Below are 25,863 nucleotides of genomic sequence, written 5' to 3' on the forward strand. Positions count from 1 at the left end.
TTGATAACAATAACATTGGTCACGAGGGTTTGTATTTTTAACTTTGCTCAGTTCAGTCTCTATCTGGATCTATATACAGGAGTGCTAAGTATTCAGGAATACTTTATTCATCTGCTATTGCCGAATGTAGATGTGTCATCGCGGGACTAACTTAATTGACCGAGGCTTCCGCGTTCACCTGTTGAGCTGTTGAGCTGTTCACCTGCTGAGCTTGAGTTGAAATACTTTACTACGGTAGCGAAAACGGGTTTAGCAAGAAAGATGGGGTCGATTGATTTCCTAGTCCTACACTGCGTGTTTCTGTCGCTGCTTTTGTTGACTGCTGCTCAGGCAGTAGAAGAACATTTTGAGCATGAAGATGAAATCTACGGAATGTTTCAGAACGGATTTCCGAATGACGGTATGGGACTTGAAATGAAAGTAACTTTTTGAATGCTCTGGTACATTATGATTGATAGTGATACAGTAAAGCACATGGGTCATTAAGTGCTAGTGTGTACATTGCATACTATAGTATGACAGAGAGTAGCTACTGTCTGCAACAAATCAACACAATAATGAACAATGTTTAAATCACTATGCAAATGTGTACAGTATGCAGTCAATCCAGAACCGTATGTCCTCAAATGCAAGCAAGTATATATATTTCTTCAATCATTGTTTTTATTTTATCAAGAACATTATTAGAATATTCCCCAAGTGTTTTTTTCTTTGTCGTTTTTATTATGTGTTACAAATAAAAGTTGTACTATGCGAGCATATATATAGTAGATCTACATCCTTTATTCATAATATATGATATGTGAAATGTGAAATGTGAAAACACCATTGGCACACCTTACCGTGTTAAGCCTAATTTAAGCACCTTGCTTCAATAAACGCTCCCTGACCAACTTCTTGACAGATTGATAAGTATAGACTTTATAGGCACCCCCTTCATGGACCAAACATGTACAAGATTGTATATTTCCTCCTAGTCCTATATATATATTAGATATGTTTCAGAAACAGCAGTGAAGAAGGGGTATGTTTCATTGCCCATGAACTTTTATCTAAAATATTTCATTGATGTTTGAACTAAGTATGTTCACTTCCGTTCGATCTCTCTTTGACAACAAATTTAACTCAGTGTTTAGTTTTATTAAGTCACTAATTTTGGTACACAATGCAGACATATTTGTTTACATTTATAGAAGTGCTAATACTTTGGACAATGTGTAATCCCTCCCACATCTTGCTGACATGACCCAGCTGTGTCCCATTGGTCATCCCTCCAACATCAAGCTGACATGACCTAGCTGTGTCCCATCAGTCATCCCTCCCACATCTTGCTGACATGACGTAGCTGTGTCCCATCGGTCATCCCTCCCACATCTTGCTGACATGACCCAGCTGTGTCCCATCGGTCATCCCTCCCACATCTTGCTGACATGACCTAGCTGTGTCCCATCGGTCATCCCTCCCACATCAAGCTGACATGACCCAGCTGTGTCCCATCGGTCATCCCTCCCACATCTTGCTGACATGACCTAGTTGTGTCCCATCGGTCATCCCTCCAACATCAAGCTGACATGACCTAGCTGTGTCCCATCAGTCATCCCTCCCACATCTTGCTGACATGACCCAGCTGTGTCCCATCGGTCATCCCTCCCACATCAAGCTGACATGACCCAGCTGTGTCCCATCGGTCATCCCTCCCACATCAAGCTGACATGACCCAGCTGTGTCCCATCGGTCATCCCTCCCACATCTTGCTGACATGACCCAGCTGTGTCCCATCGGTCATCCCTCCCTCATCTTGCTGACATGACCAAGCTGTGTCCCATCGGTCATCCCTCCCACATCAAGCTGACATGACCCAGCTGTGTCCCATCGGTCATCCCTCCCACATCTTGCTGACATGACCAAGCTGTGTCCCATCGGTCATCCCTCCCACATCTTGCTGACATGACCCAGCTGTGTCCCATCGGTCATCCCTCCCTCATCTTGCTGACATGACCAAGCTGTGTCCCATCGGTCATCCCTCCCACATCAAGCTGACATGACCAAGCTGTGTCTCATCGGTCATCCCTCCCACATCTTGCTGACATGACCAAGCTGTGTCCCATTGGTCATCCCTCCCACATCAAGCTGACATGACCCAGCTGTGTCCCAACAGTCATCCCTCCCACATCAAGCTGACATGACCTAGCTGTGTCCCATCCGTCATCTCTCCCACATCAAGCTGACATGACCCAGCTGTGTCCCAACAGTCATCCCTCCCACATCTTGCTGACATGACCCAGCTGTGTCCCATCGGTCATCCCTCCCACATCAGGCTGACATGACCCAGCTGTGTCCCATCGGTCATCTCTCCCACATCAAGCTGACATGACCCAGCTGTGTCCCAACAGTCATCCCTCCCACATCTTGCTGACATGACCCAGCTGTGTCCCATCCGTCATCCCTCCCACATCAAGCTGACATGACCTGCGCCCAGATGTTTTCATGTCACTCAATTGAAGTTACATAAAATTTATCAAACAAACATGTATTAATTGTATCGTGTCATATGTTCCAAATAGGAAAGTACACAGCATTAAACACTGTTACTTCAAAAGTACACTGCAGGGTGGTAGTATCACAATTCACTAATGTATCAATAATGTTGTTACACCTGAGGTTGTGGCTCACGATACAAATACATTCATGTATCAATTCATGTTTAAGTGCTGTATCGATTTTCAAAGTGCAATATTTACAAAGTTTAGCAATAGCCCTTCCTGACAAATGTAGGGGCAAGTGTTAACTTACTGCCTGTCATGAAAAAAAGCTAGATCTGATTGCATAATTATATGAGCACGATAACCACGATAATAGGGCTGGGATGAGTCCAAATTTAGCACCCGAGTACCCAACCCCCTATTACCCGACCCTACCCGGACACCCGGTGAATGTCACAAGTGACGGGAACAAAATGTCTGATTGGGAATTGTTTGATCAGAGCCCTGGCATAAAGTATTTAGGTAGACTATGAAACAATCTGGTCATGCTGGCACTGAAGTTGTACTCAGCACCTACCCGACCTGAGTACCCGAGTTTCCTGTCCTGGCCCAACATGATAAGAAGAAGCCTAATCTAACCAATCTACATGCCATGTAGAGACCGTCACTTAAAATCAGCACAAGATAAGTATCTTACCATGATCTGTATCGATACATGAAGTATTTGTATCCTGAATACTGGATGTATGCACTGATGAGTGTAGGGTAGGTGGTTGAGCACAGTCAACATGCCAGGTGCTTAAATCACATCAGACATGTTTCAGTGCAAAGCATATCTGCTGCCTTTTACCTGTCCATTGTGAGGAGTTTGTCTGACTTGGCAGAAACACAAGTAAAAGTTGTTTTTTTCTATTGTCACTTTATTTACACGCAGATGGTAAGTATTAAAGAATTAAAACACGATATTGTGGTTATGGGGGTGGTTACTAGGGAAAGTCCAGTAATAACATCGTTTTAGGTAATATTAAAATATACCTTTGGTTGGAGGTATCATTTAAGACAAGATTATTTGTATCAATCCAGGATTCGTGTGAGGAATCACAGTTGCGCATATATGCCTCAGGCCCAGAAAAAGTGTCAACTGATAAAATTGGAAATGAATATTACCAAATTCAGAGTGTTATAATTTAGCTTTATCATGTCTGAATGTTTCATCTTTGTAATGGTGATTGTATTTCACTGATATCATCATACAATAAAGGGAAAAGGACTTCATACATAGTTTTGGATTATTGTAATAATCAATTTGTCAGCCTTGAGCACTTAGTTTTTAATGCCAGATAAATTCCTGATTTAAGATGCTAATATGCACTTCAGAATTAAAATTATTTTAGGGGGTACTAGGAAGTAGAATGCTGGGTACACTTACAAATACTTTCTGATGATGATGTGTTAGTGGCTGGTGCTGCGAGTAGAGCAGGTCATACTTACCCTTGTCTGGAACACCTGATGTCATCACTCGTGGGGTGAGGTGAAATGGTTTTAAATGCCACAGTTTAACATGAATGCCCAACTCAAACTCCAAGCCGACCAGTCCTTCTTCTAACCCCTTCATGCTGAGTGCCAGGCGGGGTAACAACAACTTCAGTACCATCTATTAATGTCTTTTGGTATGACACATGCCAGGGATCAAACACCAGACCTTCCTCTCAACCAGGCGGATGCTCTACAACCAGACCACGGAGGCGGTCGTGTCATTACTGAATTTCAGTGATCCATTCATACAATGTTCATCATCATTTTGCCTTTTACTCCCAAAGGAATCTCTTTTGGCAGATAATTGAGACAAATTATTTTCTAGCATATACATATTATATTTCTTTGTTTTGCAGTTACACCACAAACTTATCCCTCTAACTTCACATTTGCCTCCTACTATGGGAATCACATGGTTCTACAAAGGGCACCGAAACAGGCAGTCATCTGGGGGTACTCACCAAACATCGGAGAGGTCATCAAGGTCAAGGTGGAAGGTCAGGAGACAGTGTCAGCAACAGTTTACAAGGACAACATCTATGGTGTCGGCATCTGGAAGGTGACCTTGCCCCCTGTGTCCCAGCCAGGACCGTTTACAATCACAGCTTCATCAGCCTTGGAGGCAATCACCCTGACTGATGTCCTGTTTGGGGATGTCTGGATCTGCTCAGGCCAGTCCAATATGCAGTTTACTGTCAACAGGGTATATTGTCAACTTTTTTAGATGTGTGTGTGCGTGTGTGTGTGTCTGTGTGCGTATGCTGGTGTGTCTGTGTGCGTAGGCTACTGTGTCTGTGTGCATATGCTAGTGTGTCTGTGTATGTGTGTCTGTATGCATATGCTAGTGTGTGTGTGTGTGTGTGTCTGTGTCTGTGTGCGTATGCTGGTGTGTCTGTGTGCGTAGGCTTCTGTGTCTGTGTGCATATGCTAGTGTGACTGTGTGTGTCTGTGTGCGTATGCTGGTGTGTCTATGTGTGCATATGCTGGTGTGTCTCTGTGTGTGTGTCTGTGTGCATGTGTGATGCAAAGTGAGAGTCAGAAGGATATTTTTCAGTGAGTGAGTATAAGTAAATGTCAAAAATTGTCAACGGGTATATTGTCAACTTTTTTTGATAAGTGTGTGTGTCTGTGTCTGTGTGCATATGCTAGTGTGTCTCTGTGTGTGTCTGTGTGCATATGCTAGTGTGTCTGTGTCTGTGTGCATCATCTTCTCGAGGCAAGAGAGTTAACTGACTTTGAAAGTCCAGTTTCCACCCTTGCCGAACTAGGCTTGAATTCCTGGGCTCGATTGTAGCGCCACCAGTGGCTATTACGAATTATGTCCTTGCTATGCCTCTCCTATTGACCAATCAGATTCAACCTCTCGTATCACTTGCATTTGTTTCAAACAAAACGGTGGCGCCCAGTCAAGATGATCTGATCGATAATCAAGATCTATATTGTGATAAAAAGAGTCTTACATCGCGAAGTGCATCAAATCACGTGAGCACATTGATTTAAAACATGAAAAGATTTAGAAAATATCTGTTGACAACGAGTTAGCAGTGCACATGCTTTGCTAATCCTGCAGTCGACCGAAATCTGCATGACACTCTACTTTTATAGTCAGTTAACTCACTTGCCTCGGGAAGATGGTGTGCAGATGCTAGTGTGTCTGTGTGTGAGTGTGTCTGTGTGCATATGCTGGTGTGTCTGTGTCTGTGTGCTTATGCTTGTGTGTCTGTGTGCATATGCTAGTGTGTCTGTGTGTGTGTCTGTGTGCATATGCTAGTGTGTCTGTGTGTTAGTGTGTCTGTGTGCATATGCTAGTGTGTGTGTCTGTGTGCATATGCTAGTGTGTCTGTTTGATGCTAGTGTGTGTCTGTGTGCATATGCATGTGTGTCTGTGTGTGTGACTGTCTGTATATGCTAGTGTGTCTGTGTGTGTGTCTGTGCATATGCTAGTGTGTCTGTGTCTCTGTTAGTATGCTAGTGTGTGTGCATATGCTAGTGTGTCTCTGTGTGTCTGTGCATATGCTAGTGTGTCTCTGTGTGTGTGTGTCTGTGCGCATATGCTAGTGTGTCTGTGTTTGTGCATATGCTAGTGTGTGTCTGTGTGCATATGCTAGTGTGTCCCTGTGTGTCTGTGTGCATATGCTAATGTGTCTGTGTGTGTTAGTATGCTAGTGTGTGTGTGTCTTTGTGCATATGCTAGTGTGTCTGTGTGCATATGCTAGTGTGTGTGTGCGTATGCTAATGTGTCTCTGTGTGCATATGCTAGTGTGTCTATGTGTGTGTGTCTGTGTGCATATGCTAGTGTGTCTCTGTGTGTCTGTGTGCATGTGCTAGTGTGTCTGTCCGTGTGCATATGCTAGTGTGTTTCTGTGTGTATGTGTCTGTGTGCATATGCTAGTGTGTCTCTGTCTGTGTGTATATGCTAATGTGTCTGTGTGTGTGTGTGTCTGTGTTAGGATGCTAGTGTGTGTGTGTGTGTGCACGTATGCTAGTGTATCTCTCTGTGTGTGTGTGCATATGCTGGTGTGTCTGTGTGCATGTGTGATGCAAAGTGAGAGCCAGAAGGATATTTTTCAGTGAGTGAGTGAAGGTAAATGAAAAAAATTGTTGTGTTGCAGTTTTTTAATACACATGAGAATCTAATAATCACTTTATTATCCACTATTGGCTGTTAAAAGAATCTGTGTGACCAAAAGACATTAAAAGATGGTACTTGTTGTTACCCTGTCTGGCATTCGACATTTAGTGGCTAAAACAATGACTGTTTGGCTCGGAGTCAGTACACTGTGCCTGAGTGGGATATTCATGTTAAACTGCGGCATGGTATCTCAATGGGCTTGCACTATAAAATCGGCATTAGTTCGGACAAGTACAAGCAGCCACACACACACACACACACATATGTATGCACGTCGCTTTATAAGTGCAATGAACACGACATTAAACCTCTTTCACCTTACCTGACTAACACTGGTAGCCTGTTTTGTCATTATTTTGGTGACATATATATGTTTGTGCAGACAAGTGTATTTGTACTAACCTTACAAGATTTGAGAAAGTAAACTTTGTAAACTACTGATTGTATGATTACAGCAAGAACTGACATAAATTAGGGATCAGCCATGAGTATGTTTCAGCATTCCTCTTTCAGATGTACAATGGAACAGCTGAAATAGCTGCAGCAGCCAACTTCACCAACATCCGACTGTTTAGTGTCACTCTCAAGTACAACCCCAATGAAACTCTGGACCTTCTTGCTATAAATGAAGGATGGTCCCTACCCAGCAAAAGTAAGTAACAGTTGGCCATTCAGTGATGGAGCAGATTCAGATTAATTTGGATGTAAATAATAAATATTGGGCCAAGTATCAGTTGCCAATTTAAGCTCAGTTTAGCATAAACTTGGTGTGAAGGAAGATGTAGCGTTTACAATAGTATTAGCGTCATGTCATAGGTCGCAGCCCATAGGTCAATGTGTGATCTTGTAATACGTCATCATTATTGCTGTTAGAATATGATGTCATAATATGATGTCATACATGGACATGTGGCCACCATGTTTTAAGGCTAAAGCAGTGTACCAAAAGAACACAGAATAACCCTACTGTTGCAAAAGAATTCAGGGAAACTTAAGCTTACAATAATTATCCAGTCAGAGAATAATCTATATTATAATGCATACTTCAACACAGAAGCAAGTATGTGAAGTTCCTTGTGTGACTATTGTGGTGTCTACTTGCAGAGAGCCTGGTGGACCACACTGGATCTGTGTACTTCTCGGCTGTCTGCTGGTTGTATGGCAGGCTCATGTACCAGGAATTCGGATATCCAATTGGATTGATTGACACATCATATGGTGGAACACCCATCGAGGCCTGGTCTTCAAGAGATGCCTTAGCCCAGTGTGGAATTCCTGCCATGGACATTGTGGATTCATACATGTACGTAGCCCTTAGCTGTGGATTCCAGATTAGAATTGGTCACCTATGAGATGACATAATGGATCAGTTGGTTAAGCTCAGTGATTGTGTGTCATCATACCACCATGGCATGGATCATTGCTCATAACATCAATCACTGGTTTGTCCAGAGTTGGTTATTTATGGACGACCATCATATGGCTGGAATATTGCTCAATGTGGTCAACAAATGTACCAATTTATCGTTCTTCAAAACAGAATATTAAATGTTGTCTTTGTGTGCATCGTTGTTTAAAAAGATACATATTAAAGCAGTGTTCAAAATAACTGCAAGACATAAGTGTTTTGTCATGTGATTGTTTACAATGTAGCACAGCCCCATGAGAATGCTGGGACAAAACTTGTCTGAAGTTCGTCATTCCTCTTCTAAAAAACATTTCCAGAGCAATTTTAGTGCTGAGACTGTAGTAGTTCTCCTACTTTGACCTTTACATTGTAAGTTGCCATCAGAGACTGTTGTGATTCATTGTTGTTGCAGCTAGTCAATTACGACCATGATTACATCCCTAGATACCATACTGACAGCTGGGGCTATAGAAAGGACAGCATTTTTATGAACCCCAAATTGTTTGCCCTCGTTGGTAATAAACAGGCTTAACGACACAGCCTCTAAGATCATACAAAGGATATTCTTAGTAGGCTTCAAATTAATTTTTAAGAAACTCTAAATGTAATGTAAAACTTCAATTTTCTTACCTATTTGCCCACCATATTTGTTACTGAATGTTTTTGTCTCCATACGGCCTGGTCAGATGTATGTGATGCATGTTGACAGATATGAGTTTGAGAAGACACTGCCAGGCTACACCAACTCTCACACTCCCACCCAGCTGTGGAACTGCATGATCCACCCTCTACTCAACATGACCATATATGGAGTCATCTGGTATCAAGGTATATAGAGTTAGGCTCCGTGTTCATGGAATGTCGATAGAGTGATAAATACTCTGAACCCATTCACCACAGAACCTTAATTTGGGAAGTCACCAACTCTATCTCTCTTATCACTACCTAAGACTCATCAACTGGAAATGAACAACCAATAAGAATGCCTCTTCTCAATGCTAGTTCAGCAAAATTTCGGGCTTGTCATACAAGATCTATGTAATCAAATCAGGAGACTGCAGGCTAGGAAAGAGACTTTCCTGAGGACTAAAAATGGAGCATTGAGATGTTCTGGTTGCGTTTGAGATGCCTTGTAAGTTGAGTTGAGTACTGATGATGTCTCAACTTGTTTCAGCCAAGATTAGTGTAATTTTATTGGATGTCTATTTTTAGTGTCATATTCGGTCGACTCAAAGCAAATATAACCGGGATCCACCTCCCGTCCCCCAAATGCCAGTGATTCCTCACCCTATTCCCAGAGAGTTTCCCGTTATCCCAGTGATCTCTTACACCCTGATGTCAGTGACCTCCCACCCTATTCCCAGTGACCTCCCACCCTGATCCCAGTCACATATCCCAGTGGGTTCTGTAGTGTATTGCCATTGTGATAAGTGCTGTAGTAAGTAGTACCAGCTGGCTCGCACTATGATGCAGCTGATGACGTCACAACGGACCTCATGTACTGCCGCCATGATAGAAGAATAAACCCATGATCGTATCCCCATGTCTTCGTGGTTTATGGTACTACATTGACATCACAGGTTCCGTGACCTATTTTATCACTATGTCTCCCATGCAGGAGAGAACAATGCCCTGCCCCACGCCAACACCCACAAGTACAACTGCACCTTCCCTGCCATGATCTCAGACTGGAGACTCAAGTTCAACCAGGGCTCACTAGGACAGACTGACAAACTTTTCCCTTTTGGATTTGTTCAGGTAACTGAAACTTCTCTGATGTGTCATTATGCACACAGACTGATATCAGGATATACAGCCATATTGAAATACCCCTGTTAGGGCTGGGACGAGTCCTACCCAGGTACCCAACCCCCTATTACCTGACCCTACCCAAATACCTGCTATTGGTCTCAAGAGTTGGGTACAAAATGTCCGATTGGGAATTGTTTTACTGTTCCAGTGGCAAAAAGTATTTAGATGCATGTATAAAATGATCTGGTCATGCATACACTGAAGTTGACTGAAGTTGTATCTTTACTCAAAACATATAAAAGTCAGAAGGAATGTGCCAATAGTCAGAAAGATATGCGAACATTAGCGATTTGTAGGTAGCCATGGATTTTTTTTCTCATTAAACAATATATCACGTGACTAACCTTGGGTCCGGGTAGTCCTATGGGTACCCGGGTCCTACTCAGTACCCACCCAATCCGAGTATCCGAGCTACCCGTCCCAGCCACTGTCATTATTCAGCCCATCGTAACTTCCTGTGGTCGGTCATGTCTCAAATATAGTGCAACCTTAAGTCAACTTTCATTTTGAACAGACAACTATAATGAAGGAAACTTTTTTGTTGCCTTTTGTTGTTTCCATTGGCCTGATATTACATTTTCACCTGAATTTTGACATCTGTGTGCACCAGTATTATGAATGTCACCCCCTTTGTAAACAGAAAACTGCAGGAGGAATTTGATTTTTAGCTTTAGATCTTTATTTTGAATTATTAAGATAAAAACTATTTTGGACAGTGTGAAATAATAACTTGAAGTTGAAATGAGCTACATAATCTCAGTTTGTCCTACAATATAGCTGGGCCCAAAGAATCCCAACCCTACCTCACGATCTGGGTTCCCAGAGATCCGGTGGCACCAGACCGCTGACTATGGCTATGTTCCGAATCCTAAGATGGAGAAAACATTCATGGCTGTTGCCATGGATCTGGCTGATTTTGGATCTCCGTATGCATCGTGAGTACACTAACATTGATATCAGTATGCTTACATTTGCTCAACGGCTAGGACACGGCGACTGTTGCCCCTCCCCCCCAAAATCGAAAGATGCCTGTGGCGGGATCAGAGGATCCGAAGTGGCCTCAAGGTCCCTCAAAGGCAAATCCCTGTGGGATTATACGCTGAGTTATAACTTTTTTAATTTCTAGGTTTGCTGTAGCAATTAGACACACCATAGCCATGCTGTAAAGCCGTTCAACGGCGACCATACGTCAGGCGTACAGTGGCCTTGCAGCTTCCCTGTGTAGCAGTAGCGTCATTCTGGCCGCACGGTGGACGTATGGTCTCCCTGCAGCTACCTTGCGGCTGCCCTGTGTAGTAATAGCATCAGTCTTGCCGCACGGTCGACGTATGGTCTCCCTGCAGCTACCTTGCAACTGCCCTGTGTAGCAGTAGCGTCAGTCTGGCCGCACGGTGGACGTTTGTTCTCCCTGCAGCTACCCTGCGGCTGCCCTGTGTAGCAGTAGCGTCAGTCTGGCCGCACGGTGGACGTATGTTCTCCCTGCAGCTACCCTGCGGCTGCCCTGTGTAGCAGTAGCGTCAGTCTGGCCGCACAGTGGACGTATGTTCTCCCTGCAGCTACCCTGCGGCTGCCCTGTGTAGCAGTAGCGTCAGTCTGGCCGCACGGTGGACGTATGTTCTCCCTGCAGCTACCTTGCGGCTTCCCTGTGTAGCAGTAGCGTCAGTCTGGCCGCACGGTGGACGTATGGTCTCCCTGCAGCTACCCTGCGGCTGCCCTGTGTAGCAGTAGCGTCAGTCTGGCTGTACGGTCGACGTATGGTCTCCCTGCAGCTACCTTGCAACTGCCTTTGTATTTGTCAAAAACCTACGGCTGCCGCAGGGACGCCCTTAAGACTAACGTGCGTCATCACTTCAAAGGCCGTACAGCAGCCGCAGGTTTTCTGTCTCCACAAATTTTAAATACGGCGTGCGGCTACCCTAACATATGTGACTGCTACAGTATGTTACCGTGGGAATGCTGAGGTGGCCCTATAATTTCTACTGGCTATAGATATTTTAGACCCCACGGCCCCCCGCGGCAAATGTGACTGAGGCAATAGCTGACTCCTATCTTCACTCCAATAATATTTACAACAGTTCACTGTCTATGATATATTTCCTGTCTAAACAAAGTTTTTGAGGGGATTCATAGATCAGGTTCTGTCTGTGCATCATGTTTTATTTCTAGAGCTTATAAGCCATTCCATATTACTTAATTTATTAAGTAATAAGTAAACAACTTGACCAAAGATGCTGACTTCACATACTTGTTCCCTCCATAATGAATGACACCCCAAATTGTTCAAGAGGTCATGGCAACCACACTGAAAAAGCTGTTGATTTCCTTTACTCAACCATATTGGTACAAAATGTAATAAATTTTGGTACATGTATAGAAGGTAGTAGGGAGCAACATATCTCTTGCGATATTTTGCTTTTTGCCCTTGATTTAATCTTTGAACTTACTGAAAGCTGAAACTTCTTATAGACGTTACTCAGACATTCTTGTTTAAAATGTAATGTTTTGTTGGTAGTGGGGCTAACCACATATGTTCCGTTGTTTCAGTTACTTTAAACTTGAGTTTTATTTGACCATTGCACCTTGACCAGGCTCCAAAATTCTCTCAATTTCATTTCCTTGTTCTGTAAATATAAACTCACTGGACCAATGAAACTGGGGAGCTGAACGTTGGCATGTATGTTCTTCTGCTGATGACATCATATATTGTTCCAATCATCAGATTTTAAGTTCAAAGTATTCTTGTACAAGACATCAAATCTGACAGCAACTTTTGTTAGGCTTAAAAAAATTAAAGAATTGGCTCTCAGGCAATGGCTTCTGAAAAATATAGTGCGGGTGGCCAGCCGGCCCTTTTTTTTCGTTGACTGTTTTACCAAATAAACAGTTGTGTGCAGTCACCTTGGGAAGGGCTCCCTACATAAATGTATTCCTTGACAATTAAAATACTGGAATACAGTATTTGGTGCCGTTGTACTACCAGTGTGTGCATAATACACACATACAATGAGCTTTGATTTTACTTCACAATGCAAAAACATTATTGTGGGCTCACAACACTGGAAGAAGCATGTCGACAAATCTGTACTTAAGTACACAAGTTACTCCTATTATTACACAATCTGGCTATAAAAGTGTTCATTGTGTGTCTGGATTTGCGTTTTTATCCATTATATAACTTTTCTCCAAGATTTCATTCAAGTTTGTTGACATTACTTTTGGTGAAATTGTGTATCATCTGATTGGCAAATCACTGTGAACTCGCCTTTAAACGAACATTAAATACAAAGTCTTCGGTCTTTCTATCAATTTTGGTTTCAATTATGATACTGACCATGACATGCATGAAGTGTTTTTTAAATTGAATCACCCATAGAACTGGGAGAAAATGTGTAAACCGCTGATTGCTATTTCTGGTTTATTTTACGAGACAAATACACATGTAATCATATTCTCTGCGTTTGAAACATTGTCCGCCATACAGTTCACAAATACCATTGAATTTGTAAATCATCATATCTTGTGATATTTCATAAAACAAAAATCATGTTTTTATTGACCAAATTTGCAAACGGCAAAACAAGCACCAAAATATTGCCACTATGACGATAACATAATATTATAACACGAGATGTGCAGGGAAGTAACTGCACGCTTATATTGGAGCTTGTTGTTTCTAAGTATTGTAGCATTTCACTGCAAGGGTAATGTGTGTTCAACACCCGGAATATTTAAGGATTTCTTTTGGGAAAATGAAAATAAAAACAAAATGTGCGGTGGACTATGTGATGATGCTGCAGTGCCTGAGAAGCAAGATTTTTCTTTTTTTAGTTTTAAGTGGCTATCTTTGTTGAGATTTTACACTGTTGACTACATATCCAGGTTAGCTACAGTGCCTGTAGCAGTATTTTCACATAAAATCTTGTTTCTATTTCCCAGGGTCCATATTCGAGACAAGCCTGATGTTGCTAGGAGACTGTACCTCAGTGGACTGCGGGTGGCCTATGGCAAGGATGTCCTAGCTGATGGCCCTCTTCCTAGCACTGTTGTTGATAACTCAACCCAGCTCATCTTGACTTACAAGGAAAAACTCATGTACCGCAATCTGGAAGGATTCGAGGTGAGGGTGGGCTCACTGTTTACAAGATGTTCAGTTAATCTCGTAAGATCAGTCTCAGGTTTGTCTGATCCAGACTTGATTATTTAGAGGCCGCTGTCATATAGCTGGAATATTGCTGAGGTGGCGTCAAACAACAATCAAACAAAGTTAATGGTGTTTTCACAAGCAGCCTGAACTGAGGGACCGCCTTCGTGGTCTAGTGGTAGAGCGTCTGCCTGGCGAGCAGAAGGTCCGGGCTTAGATCCCAGGCCACACCATCAACAAAGAAGGTACTTGTTGTTACCCTGCCTGGTACTCGGCATTAAGGGGCTAAAACAAGGTCGGCTCGGAGTCAGGAGAATCTGTCTGAGTGGGGTATTCATGTTAAACTGTGGCATGGTATCTCAGTGGGCTAGCACTATAAAATCGGCACTAGTCCGGACAGTTAAGCAGCCACACATACACACGTGCATGCACATTGCTATATATCTTGGACACAACATAAAACCCCATTTCACCTCACCTGACCTGCACTGAGTGTCTTGTACTGAAACAAAGAAAAAGTAAACACATCATCCGTCGTTCATATCAATCTACACAAAGAGCATGCACAATATTGCAACAATTATAAAACCCATTAAACTACAAAAACTTATCAGTAAAACTTGAGCTTCTCTGGTTGATTTATTCCATGATGTTCTCTTGAAAATGAAATATTACAACCAGTAGCTATTACACAAGCACCATAATGGCTGGACTGTCAGAAAGACATGACTGCATTACGGTGTTTTGGCAATTGTCAAAAGACTGAATTTCAAATGGCAGCATTCCCATTATGTATGTAAAGTATTTACAGAACCATTTTGAAAGTAAATTGTGAAGAATGCCAATAATGTTTCTTGTGAACTGAGCTAGGTTTGTTTCACATGGTGAGTTTATGTTTCAGGTACTGTGCTCTGAGCAGGGAACTAGCAAGACATTCTGGACCCCCACCCCCATCCTGTCTGCCCTCTCTACCAGCATCACATTGTACTCCCTGGTGTGTGGGGAGGGGCAGACTGTCCTGGGGCTCAGATACAGCTGGAGGGAGTCCCCCTGTGCCTTCAAGACCTGCACGGTGTACTCGGCGGACAACCCTCTCCTCCCTGGACCTCCCTTCCTGGTGTACCAGAAGATGACCGGGGTAGCTGGGACAGTTCACACTATAGATTGGAACACTCCGACTGCCATTCCTTAAAAAGACCTCCCTTCCTGGTGTACCGGAAGATGACCGGAATGGATGGAACAGTTCACACCATAGACTAGAACACACCTAATGTCATTCAAAATTATTACATTAAACAGGTAGAAACACAGACTTACAGACACAGTATTACTTGGACTGGAACACACTGTCGTCCATTAATTGAAATGACCTCCCTTCCTGATGCACCAGGAGATGACCACAGAAATGTCTTTAGCAGCTGGCTGGCTTGAATTTTGTAAAGGGGGATAACTCTTATTAAAAAAATACCAAGAGAAGGTAACTCAAATTGGAAATTTGCCATAGTTTGAAGACATGAGTCCTGAGGTTGAAGCACAATATTTATCAGTTTGCTGCTTGGCACGGATAATACAATAGAACATTTTTGTACATTATGCTAAGTGTTATTGTGAATCTTTGTTGTCAATATGAGTAAGTAAGAACCTACGGGTTGCTGAAAAATATTTTGAATTGTATGACATCCTGTCACTGCATATGACAGTCGTCATAACTTTGATAGTGTTTTTTTGTTATTGGTGTATGAATGATATAGTTTGACTACCATAAGTGACTCTTATATATATGAATGATCAGGTTTGATGTTCATGATTGTTTGAAGCAAAGTTTGACAATCATAGGTGTATAAAAAATACTGGTTCATGTTCATCATATGTGAATCAGTGATAAAGTTTGATGTTCATGTATTTATGGACAATGCCAGTTTGTATGTTTTCCAGGCAATGCATTCTTTAAAAAACACTGCTTCTACAATAAGTGAAAGAAATTACGGAGATGAAATAAGTGCAAAAACATCCTTCTGACACCTTAGTCTAAAATTCACTATCTCTTTGTGGTGATTAAAAACAATGATTATGAGTGTTGATGGTGTATGTTCAACATGGTTCATTCCCCAAGTTGCTGAATAACACGGTCGTATCCTTCACCACACCACTATATGACTTAATGGGTAAAGGCTTGCACTTACTCAGGGGACAGCAAATACCAGCATTCCAGCAGAGCTTAACTTCCGGTTACCATCTATAGTTGCGCAGTCTACTTCCTGGTGCAGTAAGGGTCAAACCATCTTTCATAATAATAAATCCACATATATTATTACAGTCCAGAGAATCTTCATTGTGTAAAAGACAATTTGTGGGATTTTGTGGGATGTCATTGGTACTAACATGGTTAGGTCATGAAAAAAGATTACTTGTTAAGCTATACTAACAAGCGACACATAAAACCCCATGTACCCCGAGTGATCCTGCTACAACGAATTTATCATGCCGACATGTTTTAATATGACATTGTAAAAGAATTCAAACAACTTCAAAGTGATAGAAAACAGCTGTTCTATTGAGCTGAGGTTAGCTTGCTATGTCACCTGACTTCCATTGACTCGCAAAAAGCGTGCAGCTTTTGGCTTTCAAGTGGGGTATAAGGGATTTATTCTGTCTCTCCGAAATCTATGTGCAGCCTAATTTGCTTGTGGTGGGGTAGAAGAGATTTATTCCCCCGCTGAGACATTTATTCCCCTCCAAGGCGGGTTACACAGTATTTTATCAAGAACAATCAGACCAATCAGATCTCATCATTCTGACATGGAGGTATGATAATGATGTTTTTCACATCTCATATACTGACAAATATGATAAAAGATACTCAAGAATAAAATATGCAACATGTGTATTAACAGCAATGCGATATGAAATTGATAAGCTCATGTAAATAATATGTTTAATCTCTAACCATTTCAAGATACTCAGCATATCAAATATGAGCATATGTCTTTTGCAATGTTTATATTTAAGCACAATATCCCATTTAAGGTAGGTTTGTGCACATTTTACAATTTGAGTACAAGCAGGTTTGTTATGGTTTAAACGAATGCAAAACACTACCTCGCGGTGGTTAATGCTATTCAGTTCATAAATATATATGAATATAGATTTGAGAGTAAGGGAAAATCATTTTGTTTCTATTCAAACATGATTTTTTGCAAAATTATTTATAGAATGTTAACCCATGTATAAAACCTTTTAATACTTACATATTTTTTACAAACTGTATTAATTTTTATATATTTGTTGATATATTTTCCTCCACAGACATTGATATTGATACATGTATATTTTTTCACACTATTTTATACCATTTCAATAAATAAAAAACTTTTCTTTGAAAGTGTGTCAAAGATGTTTCATTATTTTACAGTGAGCAACAATTTTTGGTTATAAAATACACTGGAGGTATATTCCCAGGAAGGGGGTGTTTTTGTTGGAGATTATGTCATCTCTGTGACCCAAGGCTAAAGCTCCCCATTTTGTTGCATGTCTTGAAGCCTGACTATCACTGGAATCATTACAATGTGTGACCTGCCCGATCTTGTATTTGAAACAAGATGGAGTGGATCGTCACTCATACTATTAACTGTTTCTAGTCTTTGTTGACTTCTTTGTCACGGAAGTTGCTCCCAGTTAGATTCTCTGTTGATGGTCGAAAACTCATCCATTGTCACTGATTTGGGCCAGAAGTTCGAACTAATCACTGAAAGACAATACAACAAAACTTTCTCAAGGAATTATGTCTTGTCAGGCAATGTGTCGGGTGACTAGAAGCAGCAGGAGCTCCATCTCAGCTCGTTGTACCCATTTTGAACCATGCTAAGAGAATTCTTTTTACAGCACATTTCAAATTAAACCTATGGAAAGAATGTTAAAATTTTGTCAATGTTGACCAACACATAACTGTACAGATGTAGGTGATTTTGAAACAGAACAATAAAAATAGCAGTGTAATAAAGCATTTGATAAGATAATAAATAAAAGACCATTATTTTACAACACCATGTGTAGCCAAACCCAGTCAACTTGACATGTTTGTACTCACTTCTACGGAAGGAATGTACATTTCAATTACCAAGATGATGTGGATGATGGACATAAGTAGCATAACTTTTAATATAAACTGACGAAAAAAGGAAACATTACAAAACTGAAAGTTCCACACATTGGGTTCAAACCCTGAATAGTGTTACAAAATGTTTGAGCATTAATCGCCCAAATACAAGAACAACAGTTTGCTGAGTAATGCACTGCTACATCACACAGATCAGTGGAACTTGAGTTTGAAGTGAAACTTTTGCTGCACTTGCAGCATGCCAGCCTACAAAGATGTGGATATAAAAGGAACGTGGTTCTGTTCATTCCCAGGGGCGGTCGGGTAGCCTAGTGGTTAAAGCGTTCGCTCGTCAAGCCGAAGACCCGGGTTCGATTCCTGACATGGGTACAATGTGTGAAGTCCATTTCCGGTGTCCCCCGCCGCGATATTGCTGGAATATTGCTAAAAGCTGCGTAAAACCATACTCACTCACTCACTGTTCATTTACACCCAAACCGTTGAACAGTGACAAATAACATGCTGACAATAATGGTACTGAAAGAACAAGGTGTTGGTATGATACATCAAGAAACAACGCATGACCACGTTGCAAGGAGTTTTGGCTGAAGCCGAATGACAGTCACAAGGCTGATGGTCCGTTATAGGCATACTGGATGGACAGGAAACATTGCTGACGTTGGTGAGGCTAGACATGCACACCAAAAATACCCATGAACGTCGTGGAGCTTTTGTCCCCAAATACATTTTAAAAATATTGAAAGTCCAAGTACACAGTAAACTGCATTTCTCCAATCACAAAGATCAGTTTTTGCCTCAAATTGGTCAGAATGTAGGACACATGCACGAACATCATCACAATATAGATACAGGTGATGCCAGACCCGTTAGAGTCCCTTTGTATAGGCAAAACGAACCCATTAGGAAAGAATGTTCCAGACAGGTGCAAGAAATGTTCTAAACTCTGCACTCTCCCATTGTCATGGTTAAAAAACGTAATAGCTCTTAACAACTTGGCCGTAGATTATGGACCCCTCAATGCAAACGTATAGTTTTCACTCTACCACCTCTACCAATAATTTTAGCGTGCTTGATCGTGCTAGTGGCTTATGACAAATACCACTTCATCCAGATGCAAAACACAAGTCGGCCTAAATTACACCCGATATTGTTTTTGGATGGAACCGTCTCCCTTTCGTCCTGAAAAATGCTCCTATGGCATTTTTGCTAACCATTTCAGAGCCAAAAGATTTACATGTAAATGACATAATATAATGACATAAAGTTTTTTGAACATTTGAATTCACCTTAAGGGGGTATTCCAAAAGATCAAAGAAGCAGGACTCACTCTAAAACCAAGCAATTGTCCTTTAGTGCTCACTGGCGTTCTTTATTGTCAACGTCCTTTCGTGCTCACTGACTTCTTTATTGTCAACGTCCTTTCGTGCTCACTGACTTCTTTATTGTCAACGTCCTTTCGTGCTCACTGGCGTTCTTTATTGTCAACGTCCTTTCGTGCTCACTGACTTCTTTATTGTCAACGTCCTTTCGTGCTCACTGGCGTTCTTTATTGTCAACGTCCTTTCGTGCTCACTGACTTCTTTATTGTCAACGTCCTTTCGTGCTCACTGGCGTTCTTTATTGTCAACGTCCTTTCGTGCTCACTGACTTCTTTATTGTCAACGTCCTTTCGTGCTCACTGGCGTTCTTTATTGTCAACGTCCTTTCGTGCTCACTGACTTCTTTATTGTCAACGTCCTTTCGTGCTCACTGGCGTTCTTTATTGTCAACGTCCTTTCGTGCTCACTGACTTCTTTATTGTAAACGTCATTTCGTGCTCACTGACTTCTTTCCTACACATTGTTCTTTTTTTTCGTACGTCGTAACATTTGACTATTAATATCGTGTACTTTTGACCTTTCAACTTTGTATTTGTTTAACCTGCGTCTGTTTGTTCTGTATGCTGATCTTTATTAGAAACATTTAATACTTTATCAGTAACATTTGACTATTTTTGCGTATTTTTTAACTTCATTTCAGCTTCGTATTTTTTTACCGGCGTCCGTATGTTTTGTATTTTGACCTTTATTAGTAACATTTAGTTCTATATTTGTAATATTTGACCTTTATTGCGTACTTTTGTCCTTTTTTTCAACTTTGTATTTTTTGACCGAATGACCGCCCTAGTCTGTCTTACAGACCCTGGTACAAATATATATCAAATACAGTCCATGCAAGTCTATAATATTTGGCAAGTCTATAAGATTACTGCAGTATCTGAAAATGAAGAGAGTCTCTGGGCTCCCTTTTACTATATTTTTATTAAGAAAATTGAACAATTGTTGTTGTTTTTCTGTACGATATGTTCATTTCAGAGACAAGATGTTAGTCTATGGCCGCCCATACACCCACTAAAGGAATATCTGCAGCAAAGATGGCATCCATGTCGATCCTTCAAAAATAGATTCAGTCACACAGATCCCCAAAAATGTCCATGACGTGTGTCGTTTCTTAGATTTGGCCTGGTATTATCACAAATTTGTAGCAAAATATTCTGGTTCTGGCCTTCCCTCTATACAACCTTCTGAAAAAAGACGCATCTTACGAATGGTCCAACAATTGCCAACAGGCAGTCGAAAAGCTAAAGCAAGCCATTACAACAGCCCCCATCCTTGCAAATCCAGAACAAAACAAACCCTTCATCCTCACAACTGATGCATGTCAAACTGCAATAGAGTACATTTTAGGCCAACTTGATTCTCATGGCATAACTTGTAATGGTGTTGTTAATTCATGTCTTTTGGCCATACAGGTATCTTCCTGTTCTGTTTTTAGGAATGTTGATTGGTAACGTTTCTTTTGCTCGTCAGTTTCCAAGTGAGGGTATGTGATGCTAATGGTCATTTCCCATCAGTCAACAACTGTTATGGCCTCTTGAAATGGAAGATTTGAAATGATTATTAATAAATAAGGGTCATGGTCATGTCTCTCTGTCTAAGATTATGTCTTTGCTCACGAAATATTCTGTATTGATGGATGAGGATTGCCATATTGTGGTCAAGACTTTTTATTGAGGCTGGGTTGGTTTTCTTCGCGCAGATGGAGGCTGAGTTTGTTTGTTTGCACTCAGCAATATTCCATATATATATATATATATATACACACACACACACACACACACACACACACCAGGCCGGTGTGTATATATATATATATACCCGGCCGATCAGATATAGGGGGAGTAACTCTAGTTTGTTTACTTATACATGAACATTGTACCGTCACGTACGTGAATGAATATTTTGATCCGTGGAGGCCAGGTACGCATTATTGGATGTATGTAGTTATCTGCAATTATATTCCTGTCTTCAGCAAAATATACAGATCTAGTTGTGCCATGTGTCACGGGTGAGTGGCCAAATGTTTGTTGTTTGAAGCCATAATTATATTTCAAGGGAACACGAACCACGAACAGCCGATCGACTCATTGAGCGAGATGAATTCACACATCACTTTCAGCTTGTCAGTGTTAGTCCTGTTACTATGGGAGGCTTCGACAGCACAAAGTGAACATATTAATCGCATCTTTGAAGAGGAAGTTTCGAGCAAAGGTGAAAAAACAAAACCCGTATTTATAGCTCGAAATAAAATTACCGTAATTGACGCAATTAGCGTTCCAGTCTGCGACATTCAGCGGTATAACCAGTCTGAACATCTATGCATAACGTCCATCCAATCCAATACCAAAATAAACACTAGGCAGGGGACCTGTGTGTGTGTGTGTGTGTGTGTGTGTGTGTGTGTGTGTGTGTGTGTTAATTAGGACTGTATCACTCTATCATATTTTTCTGACACTCTCGATCCATTTTAAACCATATGCCCCCCCCCCCCCCAATAGATTTATACAGTAAACTATGGGTATAATAATTAATTTATTATACAGATAACTACGGGTATAACAAAATAAAAAAAACACTAATTTTAGTTTGTTATAACTGAAGTTTTTTATAAGCATATATATTTTGTTGTTTAACGCCGCACTCAGTAATACTCCAGCTATATAGGACGGCGGTCTGTAAATAATCGAGTCTGGACCAGACAATCCAGTAATTGACATCATGAGCATCGATCCACGCAATTGGGATACGATGACATGCATCAACCAAGTCAGTGAGCCTGACCACCCGATCCCGTTATAGTCACCTCTTAAAAATTAAAACAACCATAAAGTAGCCTTTTATGGCAAGCATATAACAAATGGTCCAGACCAAACAATATGTTCGTCATACTTGTCAGTTCTTTATCAGCATGTTCGTTATAAACGTGGTTTACTGTATGTATATATATTTATTTAGAACCTCGAATATCGTTATCTCGGACTTTGTTTTCTCGATTGTACCAATATCTCAAACCATGGACCTAAATAATGCTGGAGATATATTTCCTGAAACTATCTCTTCCGCACATCTGTGAATTGTAATACCCGAACCTCATGTTATCAGTATCCCGCTAGCGTGATGCCATACGAAGTTATCTAAAACTATTATCTTCACCGGGAGTAATATGTTCTAATATTGTGTTATTTTGGGTGCAGCTTTTACTATAGAAATTTTAAATAGTAATAACCACTTTGGTACAGCTGATTTCTATTGCCAGATATGTTTCATGTGTGGGACAGTTTGATCAGTCCCCGTTTGATCAGCTTCTTGCAGTTTCGCTATTATATTGCAAAAACATTATGTTGACATATAATAGTCAAACTACAACAAATATGATTTTTAACAAATTAAAGTTTGGGATATATTATAAGATTATGTATCTGTCTCTGTGAACTAAGGTATAAGATTCTATAGAATTTTGTACCTTTATCTGGAAGTTGGCATTCCCACATGATAGTTTTTAGAAGCCAAGTATATCTTGTACCTTTTTCAACACATCATCGCTGTAAAATTACAGAGCAAGATTAACCAATTGTTCAACCAATAATACACTTATATATTTATCCATAAGTAATAGTAATCTTTATTGACAAATAAAACATCACGAGTAAAACATGGCAGCACTTCCAGGTTACATCAAAACATGCTTATCAAAGATGGATAAAGGAATACAAGCTGCATGACTCGGTTCACAATATTCAAGCTAAACTAGTTTGAGGTGAGAGTGGCACATTGTTGTTTTTGTCAAGTGGACAGACTAAATAGTGATTGCATGCTGCCTAATAAGGTACATGTATCCTGTACATAATTTGTCACAATTTTTATTAATCATTGCCAGTAAAATACATTTCAATTTATCATCATATGCACATGTTGTGTTCTCAATTCCTTGTGTATGCAATCATATTGCTATGTCTCCATAATTCTGTTACTTGATCTGTCTGGATGTTGATGCCTCTCTATCTTGAAGTTACCAAACAGTCCCGCTGTGTTCCAGATAACAGGGTTCGACTGTATAGTTATTAATGCATGCACAAACTTTTAAATATCATTTTCAGCCAATAAGTCATCAGCTGCAGATCCCAGCATCTTGTTCGCCTCCTACTATGGGAATCACATGGTTCTACAAAGGGCACCGAAACAGGCAGTCATCTGGGGGTACTCACCAAACATCGGAGAGGTCATCAAGGTCAAGGTGGAAGGTCAGGAGACAGTGTCAGCAACAGTTTACAAGGACAACATCTATGGTGTCGGCATCTGGAAGGTGACCTTGCCCCCTGTGTCCCAGCCAGGACCGTTTACAATCACAGCTTCATCAGCCTTGGAGGCAATCACCCTGACTGATGTCCTGTTTGGGGATGTCTGGATATGCTCAGGCCAGTCCAACATGCAGTTCACTGTTGACAAGGTGAGTTCCGATTAAAGGTTGCTTGTAAAACACTTTTTACAGTTCTTCCCAAAATATTAAACAGAGGTTTCCTTGTGTTTCCATTAGGTACCAAACAAAATATTTTTGTAGCTTTAAGGCCAAAATGACAAATTCTGATGACTTGTTGGCATGCAACTAAGTATGGATTATGTTGTGTAATGCCACATCTTTAGAACAATCAGTTCAGAATTCCCATTTGTAAACAGCATTGAAAAAGTATTGTCTGGCTATAAATTTCCCAGAAACAACCACTGTTCAGTCAAAGCTGCATGCGTACACTATATTCCGTGGTTGGCTAGTATTGTTTTGCTACAGGAAAGTACTATAGTAGAGTTATTAGTCTGCCAAACAAGTGATCGAGTAACTGCAACACTGCATGTGTGTGTGTCCCTTCAGATCTTCAATGGCTCTGCTGAACTGGCCGATGCTCCCAACTATCCTCACATTCGTCTGTTTGATGTCTCTCTCAAGTATTCTCCTGTAGAAACACTGGACCTACTCTCCATCAATGAGGGCTGGACACTACCAAGCAAAAGTAAGAATTCCCACGTAGATAAGTACATATATGTGAGAATTATTGATTATTTTATTTTATGAAACTATGTTTAAAATAGACATGAAACAATATTTGTCAGTAAGAACTTGTTTGTTTCTTTGTTGTTTAATGCCGCACTCAGCAATATTCCAGCTATATGACAGCAGCCTGTAAATAATCGAGTCTGGACCAGACAATCCTATGATTGACATCAGAGCATCGATCCATGCAATTGGGATACGATGACATGCATCAACCAAGTCAGCAAGCCTGACCACCCGATCTCGTAAGACGCCTCTTTCAACAAGCATAGTCTCCTGTTATGGCAATCATGGGTTGCTGAAGACCTATTCTCTACCCGGACCTTCACAGGTCCAGTAAGAATTTGAGTTATATATATTACAATATATTGTAATAGGTCAAAACAAACATTGTATTGGTATAACAATATGTCACTGTTTTTATTCTTATTCATACATGATTGTGATGATTTTTTTTAGAGGCATTTAGAAGTTGGAGTACTAAGTAAGGATAAGATTTATGGATGAACAACTTCTTTATTACAATTAGGAGTGACGCTTCAGTCTAGGTTCTAACACCGTTATAATTTTTATAATGATGCCAAAATGGAAGAGAAGTTTAAACAAACATTTGTGCAGGACAAATGGACAGGTCTTGTTCAAATATCTTTGAAAATCATGGGAGTGAGGACAGCTGGTGACTGTTGTTACTGCTATGATGTTCAACATGCTACCTTTGACGGTTGTAATGAGGATGCTGGATTTGATTGTGTTGTTGATGATGGTGATGATGATTCATTAAAGTTACTTGCTCCTAATTCTTGTGTCGTCACATCTCACAATAGTTGAGTCACAATACGATATGTATCAGTTTCCATAAAAAGTGCCATTTTTGCATAACTTTTCCCATGTTTCATGTGGCCAGGGTCAACCAAAGTCTTGTATCAGTTTGGTCAGTATGAGTTTAATACTACTAACGTCTGTCTGTCTCTAGGGACACTAGCTGATGGTACTGGAGTGTATTTCTCCGCGGTGTGCTGGTTGTATGGCAAATATCTCTACCAGGAACTTGGATATCCGATTGGATTGATAGACACGTCATACGGCGGAACCCCCATTGAGGCCTGGTCATCAAGAGATGCCTTAGGCCAGTGTGGAATTTCCTCTACAGAGATTGTGGAATCCTTCTTGCACATGTATGAGAATATTTGTAGAGATATGTCTACTGTTGCTATATTGATATTATTAAGATCAAGGTTGGATTAGGGATCTTTTTTTGACCACTGGTTATGTCAAATATTAGAGTTATGTAATACTTTAAAATGTACATAT

General features: G+C 40.8%; 1 protein-coding gene across 4 annotated transcripts in view; it reads left to right on the forward strand.

Moving 5' to 3' along the window:
* The window catches only part of LOC125373531 (sialate O-acetylesterase-like), a 33,325-nt gene continuing 7,462 nt past the window's right edge, over positions 1 to 25,863 (forward strand). Inside the window, exons 1-9 of one of the 4 annotated variants that reach the window (XM_048384663.1) lie at positions 1 to 400; positions 4,376 to 4,722; positions 7,165 to 7,303; positions 7,756 to 7,954; positions 8,769 to 8,887; positions 9,678 to 9,817; positions 10,649 to 10,806; positions 13,808 to 13,988; positions 14,914 to 14,993. In XM_048384663.1, coding sequence (XP_048240620.1) covers positions 262 to 400; positions 4,376 to 4,722; positions 7,165 to 7,303; positions 7,756 to 7,954; positions 8,769 to 8,887; positions 9,678 to 9,817; positions 10,649 to 10,806; positions 13,808 to 13,988; positions 14,914 to 14,993 — 1,502 coding nt within the window. In that variant the 5' untranslated portion in view covers positions 1 to 261. Of the gene's footprint in view, positions 401 to 4,375; positions 4,723 to 7,164; positions 7,304 to 7,755; positions 7,955 to 8,768; positions 8,888 to 9,677; positions 9,818 to 10,648; positions 10,807 to 13,807; positions 13,989 to 14,913; positions 14,994 to 21,387; positions 21,517 to 21,563; positions 21,720 to 23,605; positions 23,956 to 24,372; positions 24,512 to 25,525; positions 25,728 to 25,863 lie in introns of those variants that run through there. The other 3 variants (XM_048384664.1, XM_048384665.1, XM_048384666.1) reach the window with 3 other exon arrangements.

The sequence above is a fragment of the Haliotis rufescens genome, unplaced genomic scaffold, assembly GCF_023055435.1.
Source record: "Haliotis rufescens isolate VD_foot unplaced genomic scaffold, xgHalRufe1.0.p SCAF_5, whole genome shotgun sequence".
Classification (NCBI taxonomy): domain Eukaryota; kingdom Metazoa; phylum Mollusca; class Gastropoda; order Lepetellida; family Haliotidae; genus Haliotis; species Haliotis rufescens.